General features: G+C 41.4%; 3 protein-coding genes across 3 annotated transcripts; all 3 read left to right on the top strand.

Moving 5' to 3' along the window:
- Positions 1 to 3,459: 3,459 nt before the first annotated feature.
- On the top strand, positions 3,460 to 7,433 carry LOC306965580 (transmembrane protein 26-like). Its single transcript, XM_079560058.1, has 6 exons — positions 3,460 to 3,681; positions 4,110 to 4,206; positions 4,288 to 4,380; positions 5,013 to 5,209; positions 5,337 to 5,416; positions 6,860 to 7,433. The coding sequence occupies exons 1-6, from the start codon at positions 3,494 to 3,496 to the stop codon at positions 7,147 to 7,149; spliced, it is 945 nt and encodes a 314-aa protein (XP_079416184.1). The 5' UTR covers positions 3,460 to 3,493; the 3' UTR covers positions 7,150 to 7,433.
- Positions 7,434 to 9,092: 1,659 nt separating this feature from the next.
- On the top strand, positions 9,093 to 13,327 carry perp (p53 apoptosis effector related to pmp22). Its single transcript, XM_079560321.1, has 3 exons — positions 9,093 to 9,495; positions 11,414 to 11,554; positions 12,229 to 13,327. Exons 1-3 carry the CDS (start codon positions 9,291 to 9,293, stop codon positions 12,438 to 12,440), a joined length of 558 nt encoding a protein of 185 aa, XP_079416447.1. The 5' UTR covers positions 9,093 to 9,290; the 3' UTR covers positions 12,441 to 13,327.
- Positions 13,328 to 15,637: 2,310 nt separating this feature from the next.
- Positions 15,638 to 25,855, top strand: tnfaip3 (tumor necrosis factor, alpha-induced protein 3). Its single transcript, XM_079559433.1, has 9 exons — positions 15,638 to 15,916; positions 17,107 to 17,504; positions 20,780 to 20,970; positions 21,050 to 21,191; positions 21,331 to 21,501; positions 21,579 to 21,759; positions 21,837 to 22,810; positions 22,911 to 23,113; positions 23,212 to 25,855. The coding sequence occupies exons 2-9, from the start codon at positions 17,198 to 17,200 to the stop codon at positions 23,485 to 23,487; spliced, it is 2,445 nt and encodes an 814-aa protein (XP_079415559.1). The 5' UTR covers positions 15,638 to 15,916; positions 17,107 to 17,197; the 3' UTR covers positions 23,488 to 25,855.
- The last annotated feature ends 490 nt before the right edge of the window (positions 25,856 to 26,345 follow it).

The following is a 26,345-nucleotide window of genomic DNA, read 5'->3' as shown; positions in this document are numbered from 1 at the left end:
GCATTTTATATCTCCCATCTGAAACCAGGATTAGCGCCATGAATAATGTATCTATGTAAATCTAGGATTCGTATAACTATAGAAGATGAGAGTGATTGAGAAGACATTTTGTTAGACTGAGTTACCGTCACCTTTGAGTCATCATCACTTTCACCGCATATGTAGATGGAGACGAACAGGAAGAAATCATCTTTAAAAGTGAAAGAAGTCACAATGTCACCTCTACTTAATAAGGAATACATTAATATCTGATTTGGCTGTGTAAAACGGCCAGTGGTTAGACTATCACTGTGCTGCCCTGGACACAGCTGTACCGTTTATCAAATGCATCAGCTTTCCGTCACTAAAACATAGCGAAAGGGCATAAATGTAAAAGCAGGCGTTTGTGATCAGATAACACACTGATGCGTGTCATCCTCCCATCTGCACCACAGCCAGTGCATAATGTATATGTCAAATAACAATTACAAAGCAGCCGTTTTGCATTGACGTCTCATAAAATATTCACTCTATATATAGCTCAAGTTGGCATGCAATACTGCTGTAATATGTGTAAGCTTGAGACTGCAGATGTCTTTCACAAGCTTTTAAAGAATAAACAATTGAGCTTTAAGTAACTCTGCAAAAAAAGAATACTCAAGGATCTGACTCTGAGATCTGAGAGCATGCATTCGAATAATGGAAGGGTTGGTGGTTCAAATCTCGCCTCCCGCTGGTGCAGACTGTGGTTTTGTCCTCGGGCAAGACACCAATGCCGCTGATTGGCAACCTCGCCTCCGTAACTCTCGGGCAGCACTTTGAAAAGCCTGTCAAGCTTGTAAAGTGCAATACAAGTGTAAGCTATTTTTGTATTTTAATAATAATAATGATGATAATAATAATATGTTGTATGTTTATTGATAGGTTTCAATCTTATGACTTGCTTTGAATTGTTAATTGCTATGGCAACAGTCCTGATTTTGACGTTTACAGCAATTCCACAGAAATAATAACATTTGTCATATGACTTATAAACACCACATTATTTTGTTCAAAGTGTGGCTTAATGGCTTGATCTTATTATTTTTACATGGCAATTTAGGCTTGAAGTTGCCATGGTGACAGGGGGATATTTTGAGACAACTAATGACAATTGTGAAACCCACTCTCTGTAAACTTCTGTAAATGAGATTGCTGTCTGTGTTGTAATACATGGTTTATGGAAGCTAATCCCTGAGCTATGCCTGGCCTTTTCTGCGCTGAACAAATTAAGGTTATTCATATCAATGTAAGACATCTGTGGCTTGTTTACTGTAAAAGAATATGAGCCAAACAGCCACCGGGGAACAGCAAGTGCACACAATAGTCTTTTCTTTTGATTGTTGATACAGAATTTGTTACAGTTGTCGAAGTTGAGGTCACCGCAAGAAAAAGTCCAGGGAGTGAAAATGTGTTCGAGGCCAAATCCTTTTCTTTATTTTAGGCTTATGTAAAGATTCCACACTGAGAATGAAATTGGGGAAAAACACTTTGAAGACCCATTTTGTTTTGAGGCGAATCATATTTGTCCAATAAACGCTGTCGGCCTGTGAGAGAGTTAGTCATGTGTTAGCCATTATCAGTGCACTTTCTCCCATGCAATGTGTGTGAGACTCTACTGGCAGAACTGTTGGATTTAGCAAATGTCACAAAGGAGTTCTACAATTCTACCTATTTCAACCTTGGCTATGTAATTGCCATGCATATATAAATGAAAAAGAAAACAGTTTGTTGGTGATGTTTTGCTTTTGTTTTGATACATGTATTGTAAATCTTGGTACAAATTCTGGTTACCTAAACCATTAGTCCCTTGTATTGTCTGTTATTATTGGTATGAAATTCACATTGGCATGTAAGCTTTGTTGTGTCAATGAGAGAGAAGACTGCCACCTGTTGGTCATTCACTGAAATAATTGACTTAGAACTCAGAAAAGCAGAGCATTTAATGATCAATTATACTAATATATACAATTTTGACATTTTTTTCTCATACTTTCCACGTCTATCATTTGTTCTATGAAATAGTTATAAATAAAAATCCTTTTGAGTAAACCATCAGTAAAAAGAATATGCACATCAGCATTTAAGAAATGCACATGAACTCAGCATTTCACTTTTCTAAAGAATTTTTAACAAAATGATTAAGCTCTTCTATTTATGGTATTTCTAAGAACAACCTGCATTTGTGCCAACTCAGCAACAGTCACCAATTTAATCTACAGCACAGACATGCACCAGCTATGGGCTGTGATGAAATCCTACACAAACCTATAGCTATTTTAATTCACACATTCTACTCTTAAGTTTATTATTATAACAGCACTACAGTTCATTTGTTCATTTTTCGTTTTTTTTTATTTATTTCATTCATTTAAAAATGCAACAACAGCATTTATCAGTAAGCAGTGTGTGAGGTACACGTGAGTGTGAAATAGCTATGTTTCTTTTTGGATGTTTTGGATTTTAATTTTGATTGTTTGTTGCTTGAAAACACTTGAGTGTGTATTGTAAGGATGATCTTTAGTAAAGTCGTTTTGGATTGACAATATAATTATATGCCCTTGGCAATAACTGCAATATTCTCTGCCAAAGGCAGGGTGTGTACCCCTCCCCATTCTCAAAGACTGTAAATTATGTATAAAAAGCCAGATACGGAAATTGCTTCCTGTTTGAGTGCAAGCAGTATATTTATAGTTTGCTTCAAATGCAGCACAACCACAATACTGGGTAAACCCAAGGGATGGTCTATCCATTGATGTGGGCCAGAGGATTTGTGAAGTCTGGCTTTAGCACTTAAACTACAACAGCAGACAACCACAGTGGGCATCTGGCATTTCATTAGTTTCTGTTCCTAAAAACGTAGCCGTGATTTCATCGAAACAAAGAGAGGAAGGTCACTGGCTCAACTTGTCTGAAACTGGGCATGGTTTGGCTAAAAATAAATGTGTTGCCCAATTACAGTTTTGTGCTTGATATGCATTACTGTTCCAGCAATTGAGATAGCACATTATTGGCAATATATGATTATTATTGTTATTATTGTAGGCTATGTCCTTCACAAAAAGCATTAGAGTAACCATACAATAGGCTATATAAGAGCTTTCACACACTTTACATGTGCTTTTGGAAATTCCATAATGGTTAGAAATGAAATGCTGCCCTCTTCCGTGCATCTCACTGAAAGCGCTTCTTCTTCAGTGTCCACATAGGATGTTCTATCATATTATCCATAAATCACATATGAGTGATGCCTCTTTTTACCCGGTTTGTTTTGGGACGATGCTCGTGTCTGCTCAGCGGTTCTTCATAACGCTCTGTCTGATGCTGATGCACTATCCCTGTGGGGAAAACTGCTCGTGGGCGGAGCTTTAACTTTGGGGACTTTGTTCGAAAGTTTTGTGCAGACAGAGCAGCCGGCGGATCACTTTTGCATGTAGCCCAGACACCAACAACTATTCACACCGTGCTGAGGAACATGTTTCTTAAGTTTGCATGTGCCATCGTCACCAGAGCGCTGTTCATCCTCGTGTCGCTCACAGGGGTCTGGAGAGTGGCTTGGGTGAAGGATGACAAAACGTATTGGCTCCTCACTTTTCTTTTTCTGCCACTAGTTATTGAAATGATTATTACGCTCAAGAGGAGAATGGGAAAAGACTACAAATGGTGAGTCTGAACCAACGGTGCGCAAGTGCGTAATTGCGCGCTTGGGGGGGACTCTGAGACCGTTTTTGCGCGAAAGCAAAAACATTTTTGATTGTTTTGATGTTGATTTTTATCACATGCACATTCTGTTAGACTTTTTTCCTAGTCTGTGTACATGTCACTGCATGCCCCCACCCTCAAATCCAAAGACATCCTGATCCTGCATCCTGCCTGATCGTATGCTATTGTTAAAGTGTCCCCGGACAGTGATGGGCTTTGGGTGTTGCCCGTCAGGCTCGGGCCCTCTGCTTTTTTTAAATCTAAAATGTATAGAGATATATGTTTCCTTGGTGAAGAGACAGGCCCACGCCCAATGCTGTCAGAATAATGCTTTGCACAAACATAATGTTAAGGCCTGTTTTTAAACGTTTTCTCTTCTGTAACTGCAGGTTTTCGCCGCCTATTTTTCTGTTTCTCATCAGCATTATTCCATCTATCTGGTTGTTAGAGCTGCACCACCAGCAGAACAAAGCTAGCACCTCTGAGGTAACCCCATATTATTTCTCTGTAGCACTTTAGGAATAATGCAGATGTTCTTATTAAAACTTGCATGTGTGTGTGTTTCAGTGCAGGTCTCTTGACTCCTGGGAAAATGTTAAAAGAGTGATTACGATCAATAACACTGTGAACATAACACATGATTTCCTAAAGGTAAGTGATGTCATATAAACATTGTGCAACATTGCTTCAAACTTGAGGTGTTACCAGTTGGGCACGTCAAGACAACAGTTTGAAATATGGGGCTGAGATTTGAAAACTTCTCACAGACTCTATAAAGACAAATTTGTTTAACCTGGTTTTACCAATACCAGAACTAGAACAACATTTCACACCATGTAGAATGTGTCCACCACCAGATGATTATTATTTTTATTACCACCAGTATATGCCAGGAAGAAACCTGGATTTTAACAGGTCAAAACGTTTAACTTTGAAAAAACTCTAAAACTGGACAAATCCACGACTTATTGGTTCTAAACAGAAGGTTGGTAAGCGTATTCCCAACTGACAAACACAGCTCTCAGACAAGACCAGAGCAAACAATGCATTAAATCCTGGACAAACAGGGGAGATTTCAGGGCAAACTAGATACTGTCATGTGGACCAATTAAATAACTTCTGATTGCTCCGCCAGAAGAAACTTAAGTACTTAAAGTCTGCGCTACAATTTCAGTAATACAGCAATACACGTGTCCGTGACCTTTTTACAACTGCCAATAAATGAATTACTATTGTGTTGATTGTGTGTCTATAATTTCTACGTGATTCTACAGTTTTATAGGGGTATTGAGCAGGCTGTCTCCTCAGTCTGTCTCAACGACTGGATCCTGGCCCTCCACCAGATCCTACTCATCCTGCTTATCATCGGGAAGTGGCTTCTTCCAGCCGGGGGGGTCACCCGTGAACAGTTGTCCCAACTTCTCCTCATATTTGTTGGGACAGCGGCAGATATTCTGGAATTCACCAGTGAGACGCTTTCCGATGTCAAGTAGGTGGCCATTGCTATTTACATTATACATATGTAAACGTCTCTATGTCCAGACGTTTGAAGTGAGTGCCCTTATCAACAAGTTTAGACAGAAAAGCTGACAGTGCTGTTCTTGTTTGTGTTCCAGAGAAAACAGTCCTCAGCTGGTCTATATCATCCTGGCTGTATGGACATGGAGCATGCTGCAGTTTCCCTTCCATTTTGCTGGTGAGTGACCGCTTGTGTACCTCTACAATGCCTCCTTTTATGTCAGGGAGGTGGACCGTTGAGCTCATATCCAATTCAACAACTTGCCTACATTGGAAATCCATTAAACACACGCCGTTTATATAGTTGTGTGTTTGCCCTGTGAAAACAAAAAAGGAACAGTTTAAAACAGTGATACTCAACCTCAATTTATAATCAGCTGACTGTGTGGAAACACTGTGCTGTGTTTTGAGAACAGAAAAGTGTTTTTTGAGTTCTATGCAACTAGAAGAGACAAGCGGGTTCTTAAGATTCACGGAACAGCTATAGGAGGAACATACTACACTCGACAAACATCCTTTGAAGAAACCTGCTGCACTAAACAAACATCAATCTTAAGCTTTGTTTTTCTTCAAATGAACAGCTATTTTTCTTTGTTAGTGAGTATTTCCTATCTTGGGTTTTTACTTTAAAATGGATTTAAAAAAATATATATATATACATATATGCATATATTTTACCGTGGGATTGGTTGGACCAGTGCAATCAAGAAAGATATTTAGATGAACTCCCTCTGGAGCCCTGTTTATTCATATTCTTTCAGTGAAATCCTTGATGGGAAGTAATTATGTTGACGTACTGTAAATCCCTATCTCAGAATAGAATTCCTCTGGGTGCTCCAGTTTTCTCTATCACTAAACATTTTACTTTCCTGTTTAAACAAAGGTCCAATAAAATAAAAAATAGTTACATTCTTAGACGTCTTACAACTTAAGAAGATGATCAAATAGCAAACTACAATATGTTATACATATTTCACAAGTCTCAGTTTTCAATGTACAAGGTATGACTAAATAACAGACATTTTATTACATACACTTTTTTACAACATTTGATGATTGTGAAACAGCTTTTAACAATACAAGTTAAACAGATTTTTTGTGTGTGTTTTACTGTGTGATAGACATTACAGACATTGAGTGATGGATATGTAAAGTGTGTATTTACATAAGTGAAGAGGACACAGAACACAATGCAAATGACAAATGGAATACAATGGGAAAGTAGGATTGTGTGTGATTAAATGAGGCTGACACTAAATTATGTAAAACTTCCAAACAGAACTAAACGAAGTGAATATGATCTTTTGTTGTCACTGACACCATGACACCACCCTCTGGAGGTGGGGATTATCACAGACTCATTTGAAGAGCCAAAGTGCCGAGGGGTAACCGAGAGGAGAAAAAAACAGTCAAGGAAGAAATATAATAATAGTAACCATGACAACAATAATCAAACAAATTGTATTTTCCCAGGCAATACATTTAGGACAAATTGGAGACATTGTGTGTAAAATGCTTCAGACAGTGCAGTGTGTCCAGGGAGCTGTTCCCTCCTAATGATGCCGCTTGAAAACTATGAATAAACATACATAACATGAGCCTTTATGTTTCCCTTGAGTAGTGGTGAACACAGAGTCGGACGGGGAAGAGGGCGTCCAGGAGATGTCCCTGTTGAAGAAGCACAGCACCGATGTGTGGAGCATCGTGGAGGCCCTGTTCATTCAGGACGGCCCATTCCTGGTGGTGCGCCTCACAGTCATGACATATTTTGACGTCTTTCACCAAATGTTGGTCTTCTTCGCCATCAAGAACCTGCTGGTGGTCATCCTCAACCTGTACCGCCTGGTGGTCATATGTCAAGACTTCAGGTCGTCCCGTGGTGGGATCGGTGAGGCCACACCTTTACCTTGATGTATCAACTACGACTGCAGGACGTGGAAAGTTGTAGACAAACAGGCAGCCTGTTGTTCATAAATACTCTGCCCAGGAGCCTCTATGATCTCTATTCATTGTTTGTCCAATATTCTCTACCTCATCACTATAAGGTAGTTTTCTCGTTGCTTTTCACTCTACCAGGGGCTAATTTCCACAGCTACACTTTTGACTGTTTACAGATTTTGCACTGTCTTACGTCAGATTCAAGATCACGCTCGACCAGGGGCATCCAAACTTTATTTTAATTTTATTTTTGTTAATTTGATTTGCAATTCAGTGAGTCAGCCTGGTGGTTATTGCTGTGAAGGGTGCATTCGGGCCTTGAACCTATATGTGTCAGCTTTGTCTCATTACACGCCAGAGTAAAGAGTTGTACCAATGGCAATATGGGTCAATTCAGCTGGAAGCCCAAAAAATTGGTTCATGGTGGCCTCATTTAGCCCCTAGGCCATTGTTTGGACAGCTCTGCACTTGACGATTAAGCAAACTCTCCCTGTTTCATTGTTTGGAGACAAGTTCAGTTCAGTTAATTAATTGGTATTGATTTAGTTTAGTATTTCTTTCATAGAGGGTTCCAACTGGCCGTTCACAGACACTTATTACTGACTTTGAAGTTTTCTAAGGAAACATATCTTATGGTACAGATCACACTTACTGTACAGAGCATTTTAATTATACCACATCTTGTTTTATTTTTATTTTATTCTTCATTTTTAGATTTAGAGAGCTGGGAGATTTCTGTATGTGTAATGTTTGAAGGTTAACCATTTATCCTGTGGGTGGTGCTAGAGGATCAAGAGTGATCCTCAGATGTACTCAGGCGATTGTGTCTGAAGTGGGAACTCGCATAATGTTCTTAAGTTTTAAATTGTCTCAGTTAATCTCAGGAAAAAAAATAAAAGTCACCAGCGGAGGAAGAATTTGCACATATCCCTTGTCAGATCAGTGTTAAAGGAAAGTTGAGGCAGTGTGAGAATTACAAAATTATCGACTGGATACTTTTGATTTTGTTTACTCTCAGACATGTTTTTTTTATTTGAAGGGGACCATTGGGGCATGTAACTCCTTCATTATTGTTAACAGCACTTAAATCAGTTTCACTCACAAGTCACAGTCATCACTTGTTGCATTTATCATCTCATGTCCAATCATTTTATATTCTTCTTATTTGTGAAGACATTCATTCATTACATTTTCTTCATTGTATATAATCTTATCTAATCTAATCTAATCTAATCACTGTCCTGAAATGCTGACCATGCATTACTAATTAATAAGTTATAATTACCATCTTTATTGCTACAGTAATTGTCAATATTAAAAAGGATATTATCACTAACTCTTCTTGTATCTGTGTTTTTGAATGACTTGAGAAAAGTACAAAGTATAACTTTACATTATTCAGTAGAAGAATACCCTAAGGACTGTGTAGTATCACAGATATTCTAACAGCACCACAACTACTCTTATTTGATATTTGGAGTAAAAGTTCAATTGTTTTCCCTGTCAAACTTTATGCAGTCCTTTTTTGAACAGTATTTGAACAGTAAACACAGGTTGGTATGTTTATTATAAACAATTTGACAATGGGAAACAAGTAAACCCTCTGGCATAACAATCACTGTTTACTACTCATCCCAAGAAAGTTAAGCACAAAAGTGCATTTTTCCCTCATTCATTCTAATGGTTTCAACTGCCACCTACTGGCCAAACTCATTACATGAATTTCAAGGACTTTCCTCCCTTTGCTTTTACTTCAACTACTGACTTGCGTGTCCCAATTATTCCAAGCAGATATTATCTCATTTAGTTCTAGTGAAAAGATGCGTTCATGCACCCACAACTTCCAGTAGAACCGGGAGCTCCACATTGTGGAGCTTGAATGTAATATGACACATTTGGGGCTGGGCTTATATGACACACACCTCTGACTGTTCACAGACAATCGTTTCAGGTTCGGGTGGAGCTTGAATTATCCTCTCACTCCCTGCCAGACTTTTCCGTCTGCGTAAATACGCACTGAGCGCTGTGAGCGGCAGACTTTTCCCCACTTATCCTCGACTTGTCCTTGTCTCCTCATCTTTTCTACTCCACGTTAAGGCCACCGCGACTCGGACATGTTTCGCTGTGGCATCGCCTATCCCAGATGCAGGTGGATCGTGCCCCTGCTGTTGGTCTTCGCCATAATTTTTGACATAATCGCCATTGCCGCTACGTCAGGATGGGTCGAGGACGAGGACGCCAAGTCTCACTACGCCGGTATGTGGGACCACTGCCGAGGCAGGAACGACGAATGGAGCTGCAAGACGCTGATGGAGTACTGTAAGTCTGCCTTTACTGTAGATACATGCCTGATAAGAGACACGGCCATTATGGTTGGCTTTATGAGACCAGTGTTAGGCCGTGAGTCACTAGTCTCGGTTGGGCGTAATAGTCAACATACCTCTGTGAACAGCTCGACCTCTGGAATACCAAAAGTGGTTACTGGGCGGGGGAGGCCTACTCACTGAACTTTGGCCCTAAGTGCGTTCCGGGCTTATCACTTTCAACTTCTTACTTTGACAGAAAACATGAGTTACAAAAAACATCTACTGTTGGGGCTATGAGAAACTAACGTGAACTATTCATTTTAGTTTGAAATGTGTTCGTCACAAAGCTTTACAAAACAGATACATTTGTCAAATAAATAAACAAAAATGGACAGAAATTAGACGCTCTCCTGGGAGCTGTCTTTTCATTCAGTGCACAGAGGCTCTCAGGTCGTGCTTTATACCCCAACAACCCCAAACAATGGCATTAGTGTTGGCTTATCTCAATGAGAGCAGCTTTTGTATTCTCCATGTTTTATTCTCTATATGTAAATGTAGTTGAAGCTTGTATTGGGTTTCTACGTAGGCTATAATAATGAGTGTTTTGGCAATGTTCCAACACCTCAGAAGTCTCTTAATTACAGTATTTGTCATAAAAAGCACTATACTAAATACACCCCCAAGTAAAAGTATAAAGTAAACTGGAAATATTTGCGTAATATTGATGTATAAAAAGCAAAGCACTTTCAGGCCTTTGCGAAATATTTGGCAGCCTGTGCAACTTGGAACATTGTTATCCCATAAACCACCAGGACAAGAAAGAACATGATTGAAGTCGAGCTGAAGGGGAGTGTAAGAGTGGAATGATCAACCTGTTTATTCACAAAATGTTCCAAGACATAACAGTATGAACAGTCAGTTATAACAATTGTAAATGTAACAATGTAAAGCTGGGTGAAAAGACTAGTTTTAGTCCACATTAGCCACATGTCCCGAGACCAAAACAAAGCAAATGATTAAAAACACCGAACACAAGAGACGAGAGAAATCGTCATGCCTCTACTACAAAGGATATTAACTACAGTATGTTATTTCTGCTCCATGCAAGTCAAAGTCTGAAGTATTGTTGAAAGATTTTCTCTAACACTTTCATTGAATATAACATATGCATTTAAAACACACAAACGATTTGTATACAGTGTAGGTATAACTTCTAGAATGTACAGAGACTTAACTTGCCTTACAAAGAAAAAACAAATATTGTAGTTACAGTGTTATACCAGCAGACCTAGTGTTGTGTTTGGCATGGAGAGGGAATAAACTATGAACCAGTCGAACTAGTCAGGTGTGTGTTGAGAGAGCTCGAGGCCTTTGCAGGTGGAGGGACATGTGCACACACCCAAACGCAAGCTAATGTGAATTATTTAAGGTGTGCACTGATGTGGAAACACACGCAGGGGGCCATTGGGTCAGTGTTCTCTACACCAATGAAGAAAGTGTTTTTATTTATAGCAAAGGAGTTGAAGGTTAAAGTCATGCAGTTAGTGCGTGACAAACACAAAGAGAAAGTTGAGGGCATGAGTCTCTCTCATGGATTGGTTGAATAATTAACTAGAAGAAGAAAGTTACAATGTGATACACCAGCCATGTCTCCAAAAATGTTAAATTAATGATAAAAACACAACGACTATGCGCTGTAAAACTATGTAAGTGTAAGTTCCCAGTCTTACAGGACTTTTCCATCATAGACAAAGGTTCTCAAGGTGTCATCTGTACTTGATGCTTTTAAGTGTTATAAACACATAACTTATGCTTCTTGTCTGCGACTGTAAAAAGCTGATGAAAATATGAAAATGGATTAGGATTAGCAAATGTATTAACAAATTTGACATCATTGAATGATTGTGTAATTCGGTGTCTCATTTCTTCAGCTTGGGCCCAGGCTGTTGCTGCTCTCATGGTCATTGGCCTCCTCATCCTCATTGTGGCCTTCATCATCTCCTGCATCGCTCTGTGCCGCACTGTTAATGTCACACTCCTGCCCTTCATCGGAGTCCTGCTCATTATTGTTGGTAAGTTTGGACAGACTTACATGGAAACACATTAGGGAGGACAGGCATGTGTAAAGTACATTAGAATGAAGACTGCCACAATTATGTACAAATAAAAACAAGGTATGTGAGTCTGAGAGGGAAGTTAAAGAGGAGAACGCCATTGTGCTTTGAGTGGAGAAAAGGGTGGGGGGGTTTGTGTGACATCACTATGGGAACCACTGGACCACTGTTGAAATGTAACTGGGTCACCTCACACAGTTTCAAATAAATATACTAAACTGCAGGGTCTCAGATGTTATATCAACTAATTTGGAATAAAAAGACAGCCTGATTTGCAAACAAACATATTCTTTCGATAAAGCTTTCAATTTTGTCGAGATTGCATGCATGCATATACAAAGTAGTTTCTCCTTGCATAATTTACTGTTGGCCTTGCCTTTCGTGAGAACATGAATCATGTTATTATCGTTGAGATTCGCAACAATATGCAAATAAGCACCGCACCTTTCATAGGAAGCACTGCCTGTGGTTCTGATGTTAAATGCCTGTTGGTACAGTGTCACCAGCGCTGACTCATCACCTTGACATGGAGATTTATTAAGTTTTGCCCTGCCCCAGCATTGTCACATTGGGCCAAATCATTTGTTTTTTACTGTCGAAATCCAGTCTAATGCTCTCTGTGTGTTGTACAGTGATCATTCAGGTCATCGCTCTCATCATATACCCAGTGAAGTTCCAGGACCTGATCTTCGAGGGTCACTATTTCTTCAGCTGGGCCTATGGTTTTGGCTGGGGGGCCACTCTACTGAGCTTGGGCTGTGCCATCCTCTTCTGCTGCCTGCCACGTTATGAGGATGAGTTGACCGGAATGGCTAAAACCAAGTACCTCTACACCTCTGAGTAAAGGCCTCAACTCTTCCCTTTGCTACTTTGTTCTGAATGAGCTGGATGTTGACAACCATTTGACATTTTGACACTGGACCATCTCACTAAACATCGTGAATGCTCAGCTTTGGACTCAAAAAGCAAAAAGGTTGTGGACTGTGACAAGATGTCATCTCTGCTTTTGTACGAATCTCTATTTTAGGTTAAATACTATTTTCTACTGAAAAGTTTCATTCATATTTTTACATAATTTTAATATTTACTTTGATCACTGCTCATACATTCACCAAAGTGCACTTAAGCTAAGGAATGTGACCCAGACCCGGCTCTCTAAGCCTGTGAGCCTAGTGCTTTATCTCAGAAAGAATCCAAACTAAATACTATTTTGCACAGGATGCAAAAAATATATGAAATATAAGATCTTTGTTATTTGTCACTGTCAATAGTTTTAGAAAACTGCAAGTTAAAATTTTGATGCACGAATGGAAACTTAAATGTATATTTAGCTGAAGAGTTTTTGCACCTTGAACCTTTTGAGGAAACTTAAGAAGTGTGTTTTTAGCAATAAACATGATAATGTGCTGAGAATATAAATAATATGTGTTACATATTAGGTCTTTGTTTTATTGTGAAAATGTCATGTATCTAAAGGGAGCAATGTCTGTGAAGTCTCTCAGTCGTCCAGGCAAGAAAATAAAACAACATCTGGACTCTTTTGTCCAGATCAGTTTATTTTAAATCTTTGTTTAAGGGAGCAATATAAAAGTAAATCTAATCCTTGTCTCAATCTTCAAGACCATTTAAGACATTTTTTTTTTAACAATGTCTACATGTTTATCAGGATGTTTGGGTTTTGCTTTTTAATACCTTGTGTTTTGTATTGCGACAATAAAAAATGCTAAACTTTTACAATGCCTTATTTATGCTTTATTGATCTGTATAGAAATGGACGTGATAAATACAAGTCCATCTTCATAAAAACAATGTCCATCTTCAGGCCCATCTTTAAAAAAAAGTTTATTATATTTTTAAACCAAACCAAATATACTTAAACTTAAGTAGACTCACTTGCTTAACATTCTGCTGAAGTACATTGATGTGATGTGAACTGGTTGGTTCAGTTCCTTTGATTTTAGTCATGTCAGGAGGACAACACCTGTGAGCGCAGATCTCAACAGAAACGTCATATTACACAACAGCCAACCGCATCCCAAAGTTTACTTGTTATTTCAGTTTCATGAATTCAACAAAATTCATCTTGGATGCAAAAAATAATCCTTCCCTTTGGTTGGGAGTTGAACAAACAGAATCAAAATAGAATACAGTAACTTTGTGACATATTGTACACTGCAGAATGCACTATGTTATGTACTATAGTCTTCAGACTATAGTACATAACATAGGTAATGCATTAAAATCTCTTAAATTGGGTTTTTAAAAGGTCAGATTTACATTATCATGACACCTGTAATAAAAGTGACAGTGATCAGTGTGACAGTGATCAGTTTAGCCTCTGCTGTGTAAGTGAACTTAAATCTCTACAGAAACCCACCAATACCCACACTGAAGTTTGCCCAGATCAAAGCGGGTAGTGTGTGTTACAGCATGTTGAAGTATTAGGTCTGATAGTGACACTGAGGCTATAGTTTCTATCTTCATGAGAAGCTGTGCTGAAACAACACACATGTGAGTCATGATTTATGAGCTGTTGCACTCCCAGTGACACACCCAGATCCACAGCCGTTGAGCATGTCCCGACAGCACCAGGGTCACAACGGAGCACACTGAGAGAAAGTCAGGGAGACACTTCATATGAGCTGAGAAAAGAGAAAAGTGTGACATGAGGATTTTATTCACTTTCAAGACTTTATCCGACAACTCTATAAAATATGTTAACAAAAGATGTAGCCTGATAACCAACTTACGTTGTAATTTAAAGTACCAGAACCAAATGAAAGTGGCACCACATTGAACAAATGCAGCATAATTAAGATTATGTTCATTGTTTCAGAGGTTTACTACTACTACTACTACTACTACTACTACTACTACTACTACTACTACTACTACTACTACTATTACTACTACTACACTACTACTACTACTACTACTACTACTACTACTACTACTACTACTACTACTACTACTAATAATAATAATAATAATAATAATAATAATAATAACAATAATAATAATAAAAAGAAAAGAAAAGAAAAAGAAGAAGAAGAAGAAGAAGAAGAAGAAGAAGAAGAAGAAGAAGAAGAAGAAGAAGAAGAAGAAGAAGAAGAAGAAGAAGAAGAAGAAGAAGAAGAAGAAGAAGAAGAAGAAGAAGAAGAAGAAGGAGGAGGAGGAGGAGAAGAAGTAGAAGTAGAAGAGCTAAAAATGGAAGAAATGCCATGTTTGTTTACATTGCAGTACTACAAGACTGCCACTAGAGGACAGTGTTAGTCAGGAAATCAATTACAGCTTTTATTCATCCGCTTCAACTTGAGTAGGCTTATTATTTAGGGTTAGCTTCCACCACAAAGTATGGAGTGATTGAATGATAAGTATGTAGCACTTCTGACTTGTTCATTCGAGCATGTAGCATGAAGGAACAGAAAAAGAAAGTTGGCTGGTCAATGCACTTTATCAAGTTTCCATGTTGTAACTCATGAATTGTTACAGTGTCAAAAACAAGGGCTTGTGGATGGACAGTACCTTTCACCAAGCCTAGACACTTCTTTTGCCAACTTTGCTATAGGCCTACCTATTATTTAAAATCAAGAAAAAATAAAAGGTAGTATGTTATAATGTGTATGGTTTATTTGTACACCTGTTACTGGCCTTGAACATTATTTTCACTTCAAGCAATGTCAAATACTAAAATTATAACGTTAAATTGTTTACCACCAATCTATTATTATTTTGTATTGTTGGCTATAAAAGGTGTGCCCTTTGTGCTCTTCTACTGGAAAAAGTGTTCTCTTTTTATAGTAATGGGAACTGCCGCATTTGTATAAAGGCTTGACATTTAGAGATTTCTTTTGTTTTTCCTGACTCATGTTGCTGGGCTGATCTCATGGGCAGGTTCATGATTTATTTCTGAGGATGTCTCATGAAATAGGCTATGACGCGACCTGTCTGTCTCTCTCAGTGACGCTCCTTTGTGCACAGTAGGTGGGATATGCTGTTCAGTATTGACTCAGACAGATAGAGCGCCCCCTGGCGGTGGATGGCAGTGACTGCACGCAAGTCAGAAGAGAAAATGGGTGGACGGAAAGTCCCTGTGTGGAAATCCCCGTGACTTGGGCTTTTTCCTTTTTTACTACTTGCGGACGCGATCTTTTGAAAGCCTTCGCAAACTGCGAGGTGTCTGACACAGCCGTGATAGTGAAGCAAACAGAAGCTTGAATGGCGCCGAGGACCGCTGCGGTGAGGCTGAGTGAAGTGGCTGAGAGAGGACGAGCCTGAGCATCCGGGAAGGCTTTGTTATTAGCCCGACATATTACACAGGTAAGACACCCATCCTCCGCACAGCTCCCCATGTGGACCACATTTCTTATTCCAGCGCTGACAAACGGGCACAGCACGTTTGGGCCTTGACTAATATCCGCTCATGGTTCTGGGGACATGGAGGAAGCTTGAAGCCTGCTCACGACAGTGGCTTTGACAGCCATTGTTTACAAAGACGTCACTCGCGAGAAGCTAAGGCGCTTTTAAGCCTCCAAATGGACCTTCGGCGCCGCTGCATTGGGTCCGAACCCGTGCTGTGAGACACTATTCAACCCTACATTGTTACAAAGGTAGTTGTCATTGAAATTACGTAAGCCTTTAACGTCAGCAAAGTCTTGTGTTATTGTGTTTTTGTGTAGCCAGCCAGGCTAAACCGCAGGCTCTACCAGTGCGCCACTGTCTGTCTGCCCTAAGTCTGCGAGCAGCACCAGTGCACCTCCGGACACCAGTGCCATGAGTGCTGCCAGCACGCTCAGTGCCATCCAGGTGTCTGCTGCCTAATGCCACTCAGTAGCTCCTTTAGCATGGCCTAGCGAGCCTGTGTGCACCTGCTGCTGCTGCTGCTGCTGGAGTTACGGCCATGGAGGAACTTACAGAGCTGTGACAACAGTGCGCACCTTCCCACTTAGGAAGTCAGCACAAAGTAGCCTAACCCAAGACTATTTCCTGCTGACCATCACTTTGTACTATCAGTGTGTTGGCGACATACACAACACACACAACCTGGTTAGTTGTTACATTGTAACAAGAATAATTTAACATGTCAAAAATGTGTAACAAGCACCAACAAAGGGCTGGTGTGGACCTACCGATTTGCTCCATAGGAGAAATATCTTGTGTTTTGAACAGGCAGCCTATCCCTCTGCCTTTAGTTGTCATTAGTATATCGCCTACTAATCTTGAAAGGAGTGCATTTTTCTTTCAAGACTGAGAGAGCACTTTTTCTATGAATAAATCAACTGAGAACTAAAAGAGCAACATGAAAAGGTTGATCGACTATATTCCAGTTGGCTCATCAAAATATTTGTAAATTGAGCATTGGGTGCTTTCCTGAGACAACTGTAAATTAAATTGAGTTACAGACTTAATCATTAAGGCCGGGGGGAAACTCCGCTCAAAATTTCCCATCAGCCCCTGCTATTATTTTCTACTATAAAAATAACACATCCTCTCCTCTTCTTCCCTTATAGTTTCCACATTGTTCGGTGTTGGGCCTCCTCCTCCTCCTCTTCCTCCTCCTCCTCCTCCCCACCATCCACCCACCTGGCCCCTTCATCCACCATGTCGCAAGGTCAAAACTTCCTTCCCAAGTTTCTCTTTGTGTCCAATCTGCTGAAGGCCGTGAAGATCCGCCAGCGCGTCCCCAACGATGTGGTCAAGCCCGCCGCCAGTGGAGGTCTCATGCATCACTTGAGGGGCATGCACCGCTACACTCTAGAGATGATCGCCATGAACCACTTTCCCCAGGCCTTCAGGGAGGTGGTGCAGGCCGCCATCTTGGACAGGGCCATGCAAGCGTCGCTGGAGCAGGAGAAGAAACTCAACTGGTGTCGTGAGGTGAAGAAGATGGTGCCGCTACGTACCAATGGTGAGGGCATGTCAGAGAAATGAGTGACAACATAAGTTATTTGGGCGATTTGACATTCAGTAAGACATTATATCAAAACTTTAATAGTGGATTTTGTTTTAAAACATGGAATCTCAATATACCAAAGTGTTCAGGCTTTTACCCCACCTCAAACATAATGACCTAAAGAGAGAGACTTTGCACATGTCCCACCAGCTCCATGTGAGTAATATTTCTCGAAGTTAATATTGATCCATTGATCCTGCAGATCGACTCCGGCTGCATTTGTTTGAATCTCCTCACACATAGAGAGAGAGAGAGAGAGAGCACATTCTCATGAGTCAGCCCAATCAACGTGTAGATGGTGAGAAACAGAAATTAGTCAGATGTGGGGTTACAGTAAGTGACAGATGTACCAAGCAGCCCCACGGTTTTCAGACCTTGTATTGCGAAGTCATGTTTTCTGTTGCGTCGATGTTGAAACCCGGGAACGTCCCAGGGCAGGCAAACAATTAGAGTTGATTACTTTAGATTTGAGGTCTATACTGGGAAATTCTCAGGCGTCACTTGCAGAGGCTTTTATTTACAGCCGGTGTTTCCATAACCTTCAATTTTCAGCTTTAGAGTAGAGGCATGCCCCCTTGGTTCCAATGTGTCAATGCAGGCAATGTTTTAACATTTTGAAATAGTTTTGAAGCTCTACCTGGCTTACTTTGTGAAGGGGAAATTCATTGTTTTGGCAATTTCTATCGGTGTATCAGAGAACATGATTCATTTTCAGAAGATGTTGAGAAATTCACTCGCAGAAAAAGGAAGCAGAAGTAACCAAGCGCAGATAAGTGCATCGTTTTTACCACAGATAATTGTTTTTTGATTCCACTGATATTAGGGCTGCACAATCTAATAGTGGTTTTGCCTCCCAGTGCTTTTGAATTTGCCATTTCAGTAAGATTAATATCACAAGATTTAACTCCCATCGCGATTATTGTGCAGCCCTGACTGATATAATGGAAAAAGAGGTAGTCACATGATGGAAGCGTTATCAATATCATGAAAGATGGTGATGACGCAGGGCAGTGACTGGAACTCACAAGCCTTTAGTTCCTCTTTAGAAGACCCCTAAACTGAACTCTGGGTTGGCTTTGTTCTGCCGGTAAACCTGCTTTGAATTTCCGGACATGTGACGAAACGTTCTTCTGCTCCACGGCGTCGTCATCATCATCATCCCCAATAAGACCTAGGCTAGACGTGACTTTGAGCGGAGGACGACACACACAGACACACACAGACACACACAGAAGGCTGAGTGACGGCTGCTGAGTCACTGAGGGCAGACACACACATCAACACAGACGGATACAGGCTCAACAAAAGGAGGCGGTCAGTCGTGGGACCTCACTTTGTCCACCTCTGTATCTCTTCGTGGGATTTCTGTTGCAATCATATTTGTTGCTGACATTTTTTAGCACATTTTAATGTATCTTGTGCTGAAAGCAAAAAAAAAAGGGATTTAATAGGCCTAAGCTCTTAGTTACCAAATCCTGTCCCCTGAAGGCCTCAGAACAATCTGATAAAGCACCTAAGTGGCTGAGTATACTCTCTTTGCTTCTGTTCTGTCCAGTGAAGAACCGCCTTATCGAAAACTCAGTGCGTCCTCTGTCTTTAATGTCTAGGACACATCCGTGGGTTTTTCCCAAACTGCGTCCCATGTGCGTCATGTGTCCCCAGCAACAATGCACTGACTCTACAGAGCCACCGAGAAACAGCTGACGTCTCTAGACTCAGCCGTTTCTTGTTTTCTTTCACATATTGCAAAGAAATCGCAATTTATATGGTCGTAATGACTGAATCACCAAAAAAAATGCCATGGAGTCGTGTGATGTGTAAAACTCCCGCCCTGACCATGCACTGTAACCGCACTGTGCAAATCTAAACCCCAACAGAGTGTACAAGTCGTACATTACTTTGTCATGTATAGACCAAAACACCTGCTGATGACTGGGCCCTAAAGCACCACAGCAATGCAGAAGCACGGCTAACGTCACCTGCGACACAAACCAGACAAAAAAAAATCAAACCCCGTCCCACGCTGGTAATGTTTTCAGGAAGTGCTCCAGCTCGCCACCGAGGAAGCGTCTATATTTAGACTGTTGGGACTTTCTTTCATCTCCGGCTTTTTGAACAGGGTCAGAAATAAGTGTATTGTTCTGCCTGTGATTTTGCAAGTTTGTGCGCTTGTGCCGCCGTGCTGTTGTTGAGGACGCCTCCTTTTTTTCCTTTCTTGAAAGCCGCGAATTTTGATGTTTTCTGTTGAAGTGATGCAAGAGTGCCGAAATGCAACAACATCTAGGTAGAGCGAAATAGAGCCGATTATTATTTTCTCCCTTGTATCCACCCTTGTGATGGGATGTACCGTGACACCACTGAAAACAAGCAAATCGCGGACTGAAACAGCTCCCTGCAGGCAGCGTCATTGTGAGGAGAGGCTATCACATGACAAAACACTAATTTAATCGTAATGGAGTCAGACTTTTCCCAGGCTTTTGTAACTGTGTCCAAAGTTGTGACCTCTTAGGCAAACATGCAGAGGCGACAAAGTCCTCCAGAACGTACTGCTCGGAAGCTGTTCAAATTTTCAAAAATAATATCTGATATAATGGTGAAAGAAAAAGGTAGAAAATTTCCCTTGAATTCACAAATAAAAGCAATAGTAGATTTGACAAAGTGCCTGCGTGTATCAGTCAATGATTACATTAGTCAAAAGCAACAGCTTCCATCCGGTCCAAGACACGCCCCTGCGGAAAGTCCAGGACCAGCTGAGTAGCATTGATGAGCAGGGATCACAGAAGGGGAACAGTCACACACTCAAGGCAGAAGTTAGTTTGGGGAAATTCCTGTGTTCAGTGCAGCAGCAGGGTATTTCAGGCCATATTCATAAACACGGCTCCTGTTTCACAACAACAAAAAGGCCCAGCTTTGCACCAGGAGACTCAGTGAAATCCCAAAATGCTTCAATCTGGAGTTATCCTGGCAGTTAATTTACATTTTGTGGGTGTGTGTGGCATTAGACAAAATGAGACCTCACAAAGGGCCAGCACAGTTTTTATAAGTGTTGTTTTAGTCTAGACATGAAAAGTGGTGGCAGCGTGGAAATCCCCATGCATTGTCTGCGCAAGTGTGTATACCTTAACTTTGCTCATGTGTCTACGACTTCCTCGCCAATTTGTGCAAACTCTTGTCTGTTAATCTGCTGTTGTGCTGAATATTACAGTGTTCCTGTGGTCTTCTGCCCACAGGGGATGGGAACTGCTTGCTCCATGCAGCCTCGCAGTACATGCTGGGTGTTCAGGACACAGACCTGGTGCTCCGGAAAGCCCTTCATAGCGTCTTGAAAGAGACGGACACTGGCCTTTTCAAAGCTCGCTTCCAGGCAGAGCTGCTTCAGTCCCAGGAGTTCACCCAGACTGGGCTCCGATACACCACCACGGTACAAGCAACTCCATTTGATACAACGTATGTGTGAATGCAGAATTGTCACTGTGAGTATATTTTTGTGTTTGTTCCAGAACTGGGAGGAGGAATGGGAGAAGATCGTCAAGATGGCCTCACCAGTTTCTACTAGCAACGGCCTTCAGTTTGACTCTCTTGAAGACATTCACATCTTCGTCCTGTCCAACATTCTTCGCAGACCTATCATCGTCATTGCTGGTACTTTTTCTGCTAACTTAGTAAAGTTATTCAGTAATAATGCTCTGATACTCAATGTTTTAATCAACAGAGCACCGATTCCAGTGGAATTGTACCTTGTGTTGCATGTTATTGCTAATACTGTATGTTTTTGTAACAGACCAGGTGGTGAGGAGCATGAAGTCGGGGTCCTCTATCTCACCACTCAATGTGGGTGGCATATATCTTCCACTGCACTGGCCATCTGCTGAATGCTACAAGTATCCCATTGTACTCGGCTATGACTCTCAGCACTTCGCTCCCCTCATCACTATTAAAGACAGTGGTCCAGGTAGGAACAATACATAACCTGTATGTAGTAAAGGTGTATGGAAAAAATAGTAATAAAAGTATTTGTTGGACCTTCAGAGATTCGAGCTGTTCCATTGATCAACCCTGGCAGAGGAGGATTTGAGGAACTCAAGGTGCACTTTCTGATGGAAAAAGAACAACAACAGAAAGAAAAGCTTCTCAAAGATTACCTCCTCCTAATAGAGATCCCTGTCATTGGTTTGGGATATGACGCCACTCGAATAATCAATGCAGCAAGGTGCTTGTTAAACATGTTGTCTGCTGTGATCATAATGGAAAGGTAATCTCTTAAACATGTTTCTAAACCTGTCTCAGGCTGGATGAGGGCAACCTTCCTGAAGACATGAACCTGATGGAGGATTATCTGCAGTTGGTTAACCATGAGTACCAGCGCTGGCAGGAGGACAAGGAACAGGCCTGGGCGGCCCAGCCCCAACGCCCACCACCATTCTCTGTTTCCCAGTTGTCTCTTATTGAAATTCGATGTGCCACGCCACGCTGCACCTTCTATGTCTCTGTGGACACACAGCCCCATTGCCATGAGTGCTTTGAGAAGCGACAGGCCACTGGTGGGGGAGCCAGAATAGAGGGGGTAGTACAAACGAAGGGTGGGGGGGTACAGGGATCAGAAGGGGAGGTGAGCTCCCGAGGAGCTAGAAGCAGCAGTCCGCCCTCTTCATCCTCTGGGAAAGGTACTGTGTTATCCAGCCCGCGCTCAGCACCACCCACTGCACCCAGCCTAAGCTTGTACAGTGAAACCCACGCCATGAAGTGCAAGACACCAGGCTGCCTGTTCACCCTGAGCGTGGAGCACGACGGACTTTGTGAGCGCTGCTTCAACTCCAGGCAGAACCATGTGCCACCTGCTGCTGGGACAGCTGCTGCAGGACTTCCTTGCCCTAATGGGGCGCCTGTAGCCCCGCACACGGGCCAGGGCACAGGCTGGACACAGTGGGGTGGTCGTGAGACTGAGAGAGAGCGCTGCAGCATGTGCAGACAGGAGGCCTTCAGGATATTCAATGGTCTGTGTCCACCCTGCATGCAGAGACAACAGGCTCCGGAGAGAGAGGAGCCACAGCAGAACAACTCAAAGACAGAGGCCTCTGCTTCAGCATGGAGTCAGCCCAGGGACGCAGAGCGGCCCTGTCTCACCCTCACTCCAGGACACACATCAGCCTGGCAGACCCCTTTGGCCCGACCCTGTAAAAGATCTGGCTGCCAGTTCTTTGGCACACCTGAGAAGTTGGGTTTCTGCACTATTTGCTACGTAGACTATCAAACTAACCACCGTAAGTAAAATGAAACTTGTTGTCTGAGTAGAAAAACAAAGGAGATATTTTTAAAATAAAAACACAGCTGTAATCATGCACTTTTAAATGTTATGTTAAGATCTGACTCCGCCCCCTGCACCTGTGCAAAGCCGACATGGACTGGAGGCAGGTTTCCAGAATGCCTCTCGATGTCGTGGTCCAGGCTGCGGTGCTGTTGGGAAGGCCATGCTTGAGGGCTACTGTGACAAGTGCTATGTCAAAGAGCAGAGTGCCCGGCTCAATCAAGTGGCGCACCGAACACCCCACTCTCCGCCACTTGTGGTAAAAGTCTAATATCACATAATGTATAGTCAAATATATGTATGGCTTATTGTTTGTTAAATTATTTTTCTTTGTCCGTGTTTTTTTTATGTTTTAAGCGTGACCGTGCCACTAAGCCAAGATCCTCACAGCAATCCCAGACCCAGACACAGTGTCGCAGGAGTGGCTGCAGCAACGTGTCCCCAGGGTGCACAGATCTCTGTCCCGAGTGTCACACACGTGGCCAGGGCAGGGAAGGGGGCAGACGGGCGCAGGCGCCCAAGGAAAAGTCAAAGCAGCGATGCCGGACACAGGGCTGTGACCACTACGCGAACCAAGAGAAACAGGGCTACTGCAACGAGTGTGACCATTTTAAACAGATTTATCGCGGCTGATCACATAAGCCGCTGCCCTGCTCCGGGCGCTTATGCCAGTCAATGCACCTCTGATAGTAACCAACTAACTAGCTAGTAACTTACTAGTAACCTTATGGCCTAAAATCCACCCCCATGTAGAATGTGAAGAAAGCGTGTATGTACATGGGGAGGAGGTGAGTGTGTGTGTGTTAACATTAGACATGGCCTCCAAAATACCTCTTTGTGCAATTATCATCTGATGTGCCGTGTGCATTTACACGACCAGAGGTGTGGCTACATGTCAGCAACTGACTTTTGTGTACAATATGTATTTAGAGGTACGTAGTACATCGTGCCGGACAAAATGATTGTATGTCGACATAACAAGAAGCATCAGACATTGCTTTCTAGACCACAGCCAAGGATTTTTACCCAGTCTGTTTGTCTGTCTGTCCCAATGCATCTGTGTAACTGTCTGCCTGTCTGTCTAGCATTGCTATGTAGAGGGAGGGATGCAGTCGTTGTGGATGCCCAGCAACAGACTAACGGAGAAAGAAAAGCAGTAGAAACTGGGCTCTGGTTTGAACTTTCAATTAAAATGAAGGGCTTGAAAGAATCAAATGACAATTGATATTGTTGGATCAGCTCAATTTTACTTTGAAAAGTTCCAAAATACCAAATGCCAAAAAAACTCTTGTAAAATGATTAAGAAATACAGTATTTTTCTTCCAATTGACAAGCAATGATAGCATTAGTTTATATTTTGACACAAAATAATCTGCTATTCTTATTTCATAGATTTTTTGTGATACGAACGTTTTTACTTGATACGGAACAAAAAAAAGACCACAAGTCTTGGAAACGTGCAAGACAGACAGGGCAGGCCCCTGCTAGTTTTGGTGCTACATGTACAGAACTCCAAGCCTCTTCATTGTAGCCAACATGCTGCCGGACGCAGAGTGCAGAGGACACAGTGGAGACAAGACTCATCTTTGTATTCCGCCTTTACTTCCTCTTATTTCCCTTTTCCTCGAAAACTAATCTGTTGCCTTGGTCCTTGTTTTCTTGTTTACTGACCACTCTAGCACCTAGACACATATAAATACGTATGCACAATGCTCTCACTACTGTCCTATTCCTTGGACACTGCAACCACACACAAAGACACAGCTCTTTGAGATTGTATCCGCCCCACCTTAGCCAGAGGTGATGTAAGCAAACTTAATCTCTTTGCTCCACCCACTGGATGTGCCAAGGCGACAATATTGAAATTTCAGACAGCAATCCCATTGTCTGCTTTGGCCACTCTTTATCTGAATGTGTTTGTGCTGGTTAAACACAGCACATTATTGGGGCTGATCCTCGATAAGTTTTGCCTTTAAGTAGTAATTCAGCCTTCATGGACCAGAGGGGCCTGATCACTGATCCTGGATCAGTGCCCCCGCTTATCAAATGCTTTGTGAATATGGATCTCGGTCCGTACTCTTGGACCATTAACACGATGCCTCATGTCTATTACACATGCATCTACATTGCACAGGTGTGCAGCTGGGAGACAACTGACATTCCTGCTTTGTTTTGACATTTTATGGGAATTTTTATTGTAATTTTAATAGATTTAATTTGTTTTGAAAGACACATCCCATCAGCCACAATAGTTGTTACCTCCTTAAATATGGATAGCCTGGCCTATTTTATGCTAACTAGAGAACCTTAGGTTGACATCGCCAATACAACTACTGACTCAACCTCAGAACAAATATCACACCCAATATTATGTGCACAAGCCTTTGACGATGAAGAAATGTGTTACTACTGAGACCTGTGATCGATAACTTCAATCGTATCACTAATATTTGACTTTTTACTGCTGAAGGCAGATGTCCATCTGAGGCTCTAGTTAGACAAGCTTAGACAGCTCAGGCTCTCGTTCTGCCTTTTCATTCAACTGTATCTAAAGCTGTCGGCCAGCCCATGTTCTTGTGGCCTGTACGTAGAACTATGTGTGCTTTAATCACCTCTAGATAAACCTTAACCAATTAAAGGCCAATTAGTGGTCAGTTCATCAGATGCCTCAGACTTTTGGGGTTCAGGGCTCTGATTGAAGTTGACTGGGAGGAGATCAAATATGTTGCACATGACTTGTCTAAGCTACTGAGGCATTTAGGAATGGTACTCCGACTTGCTTCGGGACATTCCAACAGTAGGAGAAGCATCGGCTTAAAAACTGAAGGTGTAACAAAACATGCAAACTGTGTGGAAGTTTTCTTTGTGTGATTTTTCGATAATAGGGTATTGACCATGATAGGGTATAGGATAATAGGGTATTGTATGAAAAAAGGCTGTTTTTATTTGTTAAGTATTTATTCATATCAAGATATCTGTATTGTGTGATTCAATAATTATTTATATGTTGTCCTGAAATGAATTATTTTATTAAGAAATCGGAATCTGTCTCATTTTCTTTTTGTGGTTAAACAATACAGCATAATCTCCAAATGCACTACTGCAGTAACTTAACACCACTGAAACATGACTCTGACTGCTCTGTAAAACATACGTTGCACACTTATTACAGTACTGCATCATTCTATGGTGTGAATTACCTAATTTCTGCTATATGACGCGTGGCTCTCTGTTACAGAAGACGTCTGATAAGTAATCAGCATGTGCTTTTTGATACTGCAAAGTTTACCATTTGCTCATGCGGTTGTGTTCTCCCCGAGTGGTTTCATTTGTTGGCTTCATTCTCACTTCAAGTGGACATTTTGCATTTTCAGTTTTTTCTTTTGCCTGATTGTTTGATTAACATTTAATAATTGTAGTATATTATATATTTGTCTTTTACTGGGAACCCCCTGTCATAAGCGCTAAATACAAGTACAAATACAGAACAG

Source organism: Gobius niger, assembly GCF_951799975.1.
Source record: "Gobius niger genome assembly, chromosome: 7".
In the NCBI taxonomy this organism is placed as follows: Eukaryota; Metazoa; Chordata; class Actinopteri; order Gobiiformes; family Gobiidae; genus Gobius; species Gobius niger.
Note: the sequence above shows the minus strand (reverse complement) of the source record. Positions and strands in the feature narration are given on the sequence as shown.

What these genes read in the sequence shown, in the direction of transcription:
- LOC306965580 (XM_079560058.1), top strand. Translation starts at nt 3,494, where the DNA reads ATGTTTCTTAAGTTTGCATGTGCCATCGTCACCAGAGCGCTGTTCATC. An exon ending in ACAAAGCTAGCACCTCTGAG is followed by an intron (nt 4,207 to 4,287) that starts GTAACCCCATAT and finishes TGTGTGTTTCAG; the next exon opens with TGCAGGTCTCTTGACTCCTG. An exon ending in GAGACGCTTTCCGATGTCAA is followed by an intron (nt 5,210 to 5,336) that starts GTAGGTGGCCAT and finishes TTTGTGTTCCAG; the next exon opens with AGAAAACAGTCCTCAGCTGG.
- perp (XM_079560321.1), top strand. Translation starts at nt 9,291, where the DNA reads ATGTTTCGCTGTGGCATCGCCTATCCCAGATGCAGGTGGATCGTGCCC. An exon ending in CAAGACGCTGATGGAGTACT is followed by an intron (nt 9,496 to 11,413) that starts GTAAGTCTGCCT and finishes TCATTTCTTCAG; the next exon opens with CTTGGGCCCAGGCTGTTGCT. An exon ending in AGTCCTGCTCATTATTGTTG is followed by an intron (nt 11,555 to 12,228) that starts GTAAGTTTGGAC and finishes TGTGTTGTACAG; the next exon opens with TGATCATTCAGGTCATCGCT.
- tnfaip3 (XM_079559433.1), top strand. Translation starts at nt 17,198, where the DNA reads ATGTCGCAAGGTCAAAACTTCCTTCCCAAGTTTCTCTTTGTGTCCAAT. An exon ending in GGCTCCGATACACCACCACG is followed by an intron (nt 20,971 to 21,049) that starts GTACAAGCAACT and finishes TGTTTGTTCCAG; the next exon opens with AACTGGGAGGAGGAATGGGA. An exon ending in TATTAAAGACAGTGGTCCAG is followed by an intron (nt 21,502 to 21,578) that starts GTAGGAACAATA and finishes TTGGACCTTCAG; the next exon opens with AGATTCGAGCTGTTCCATTG.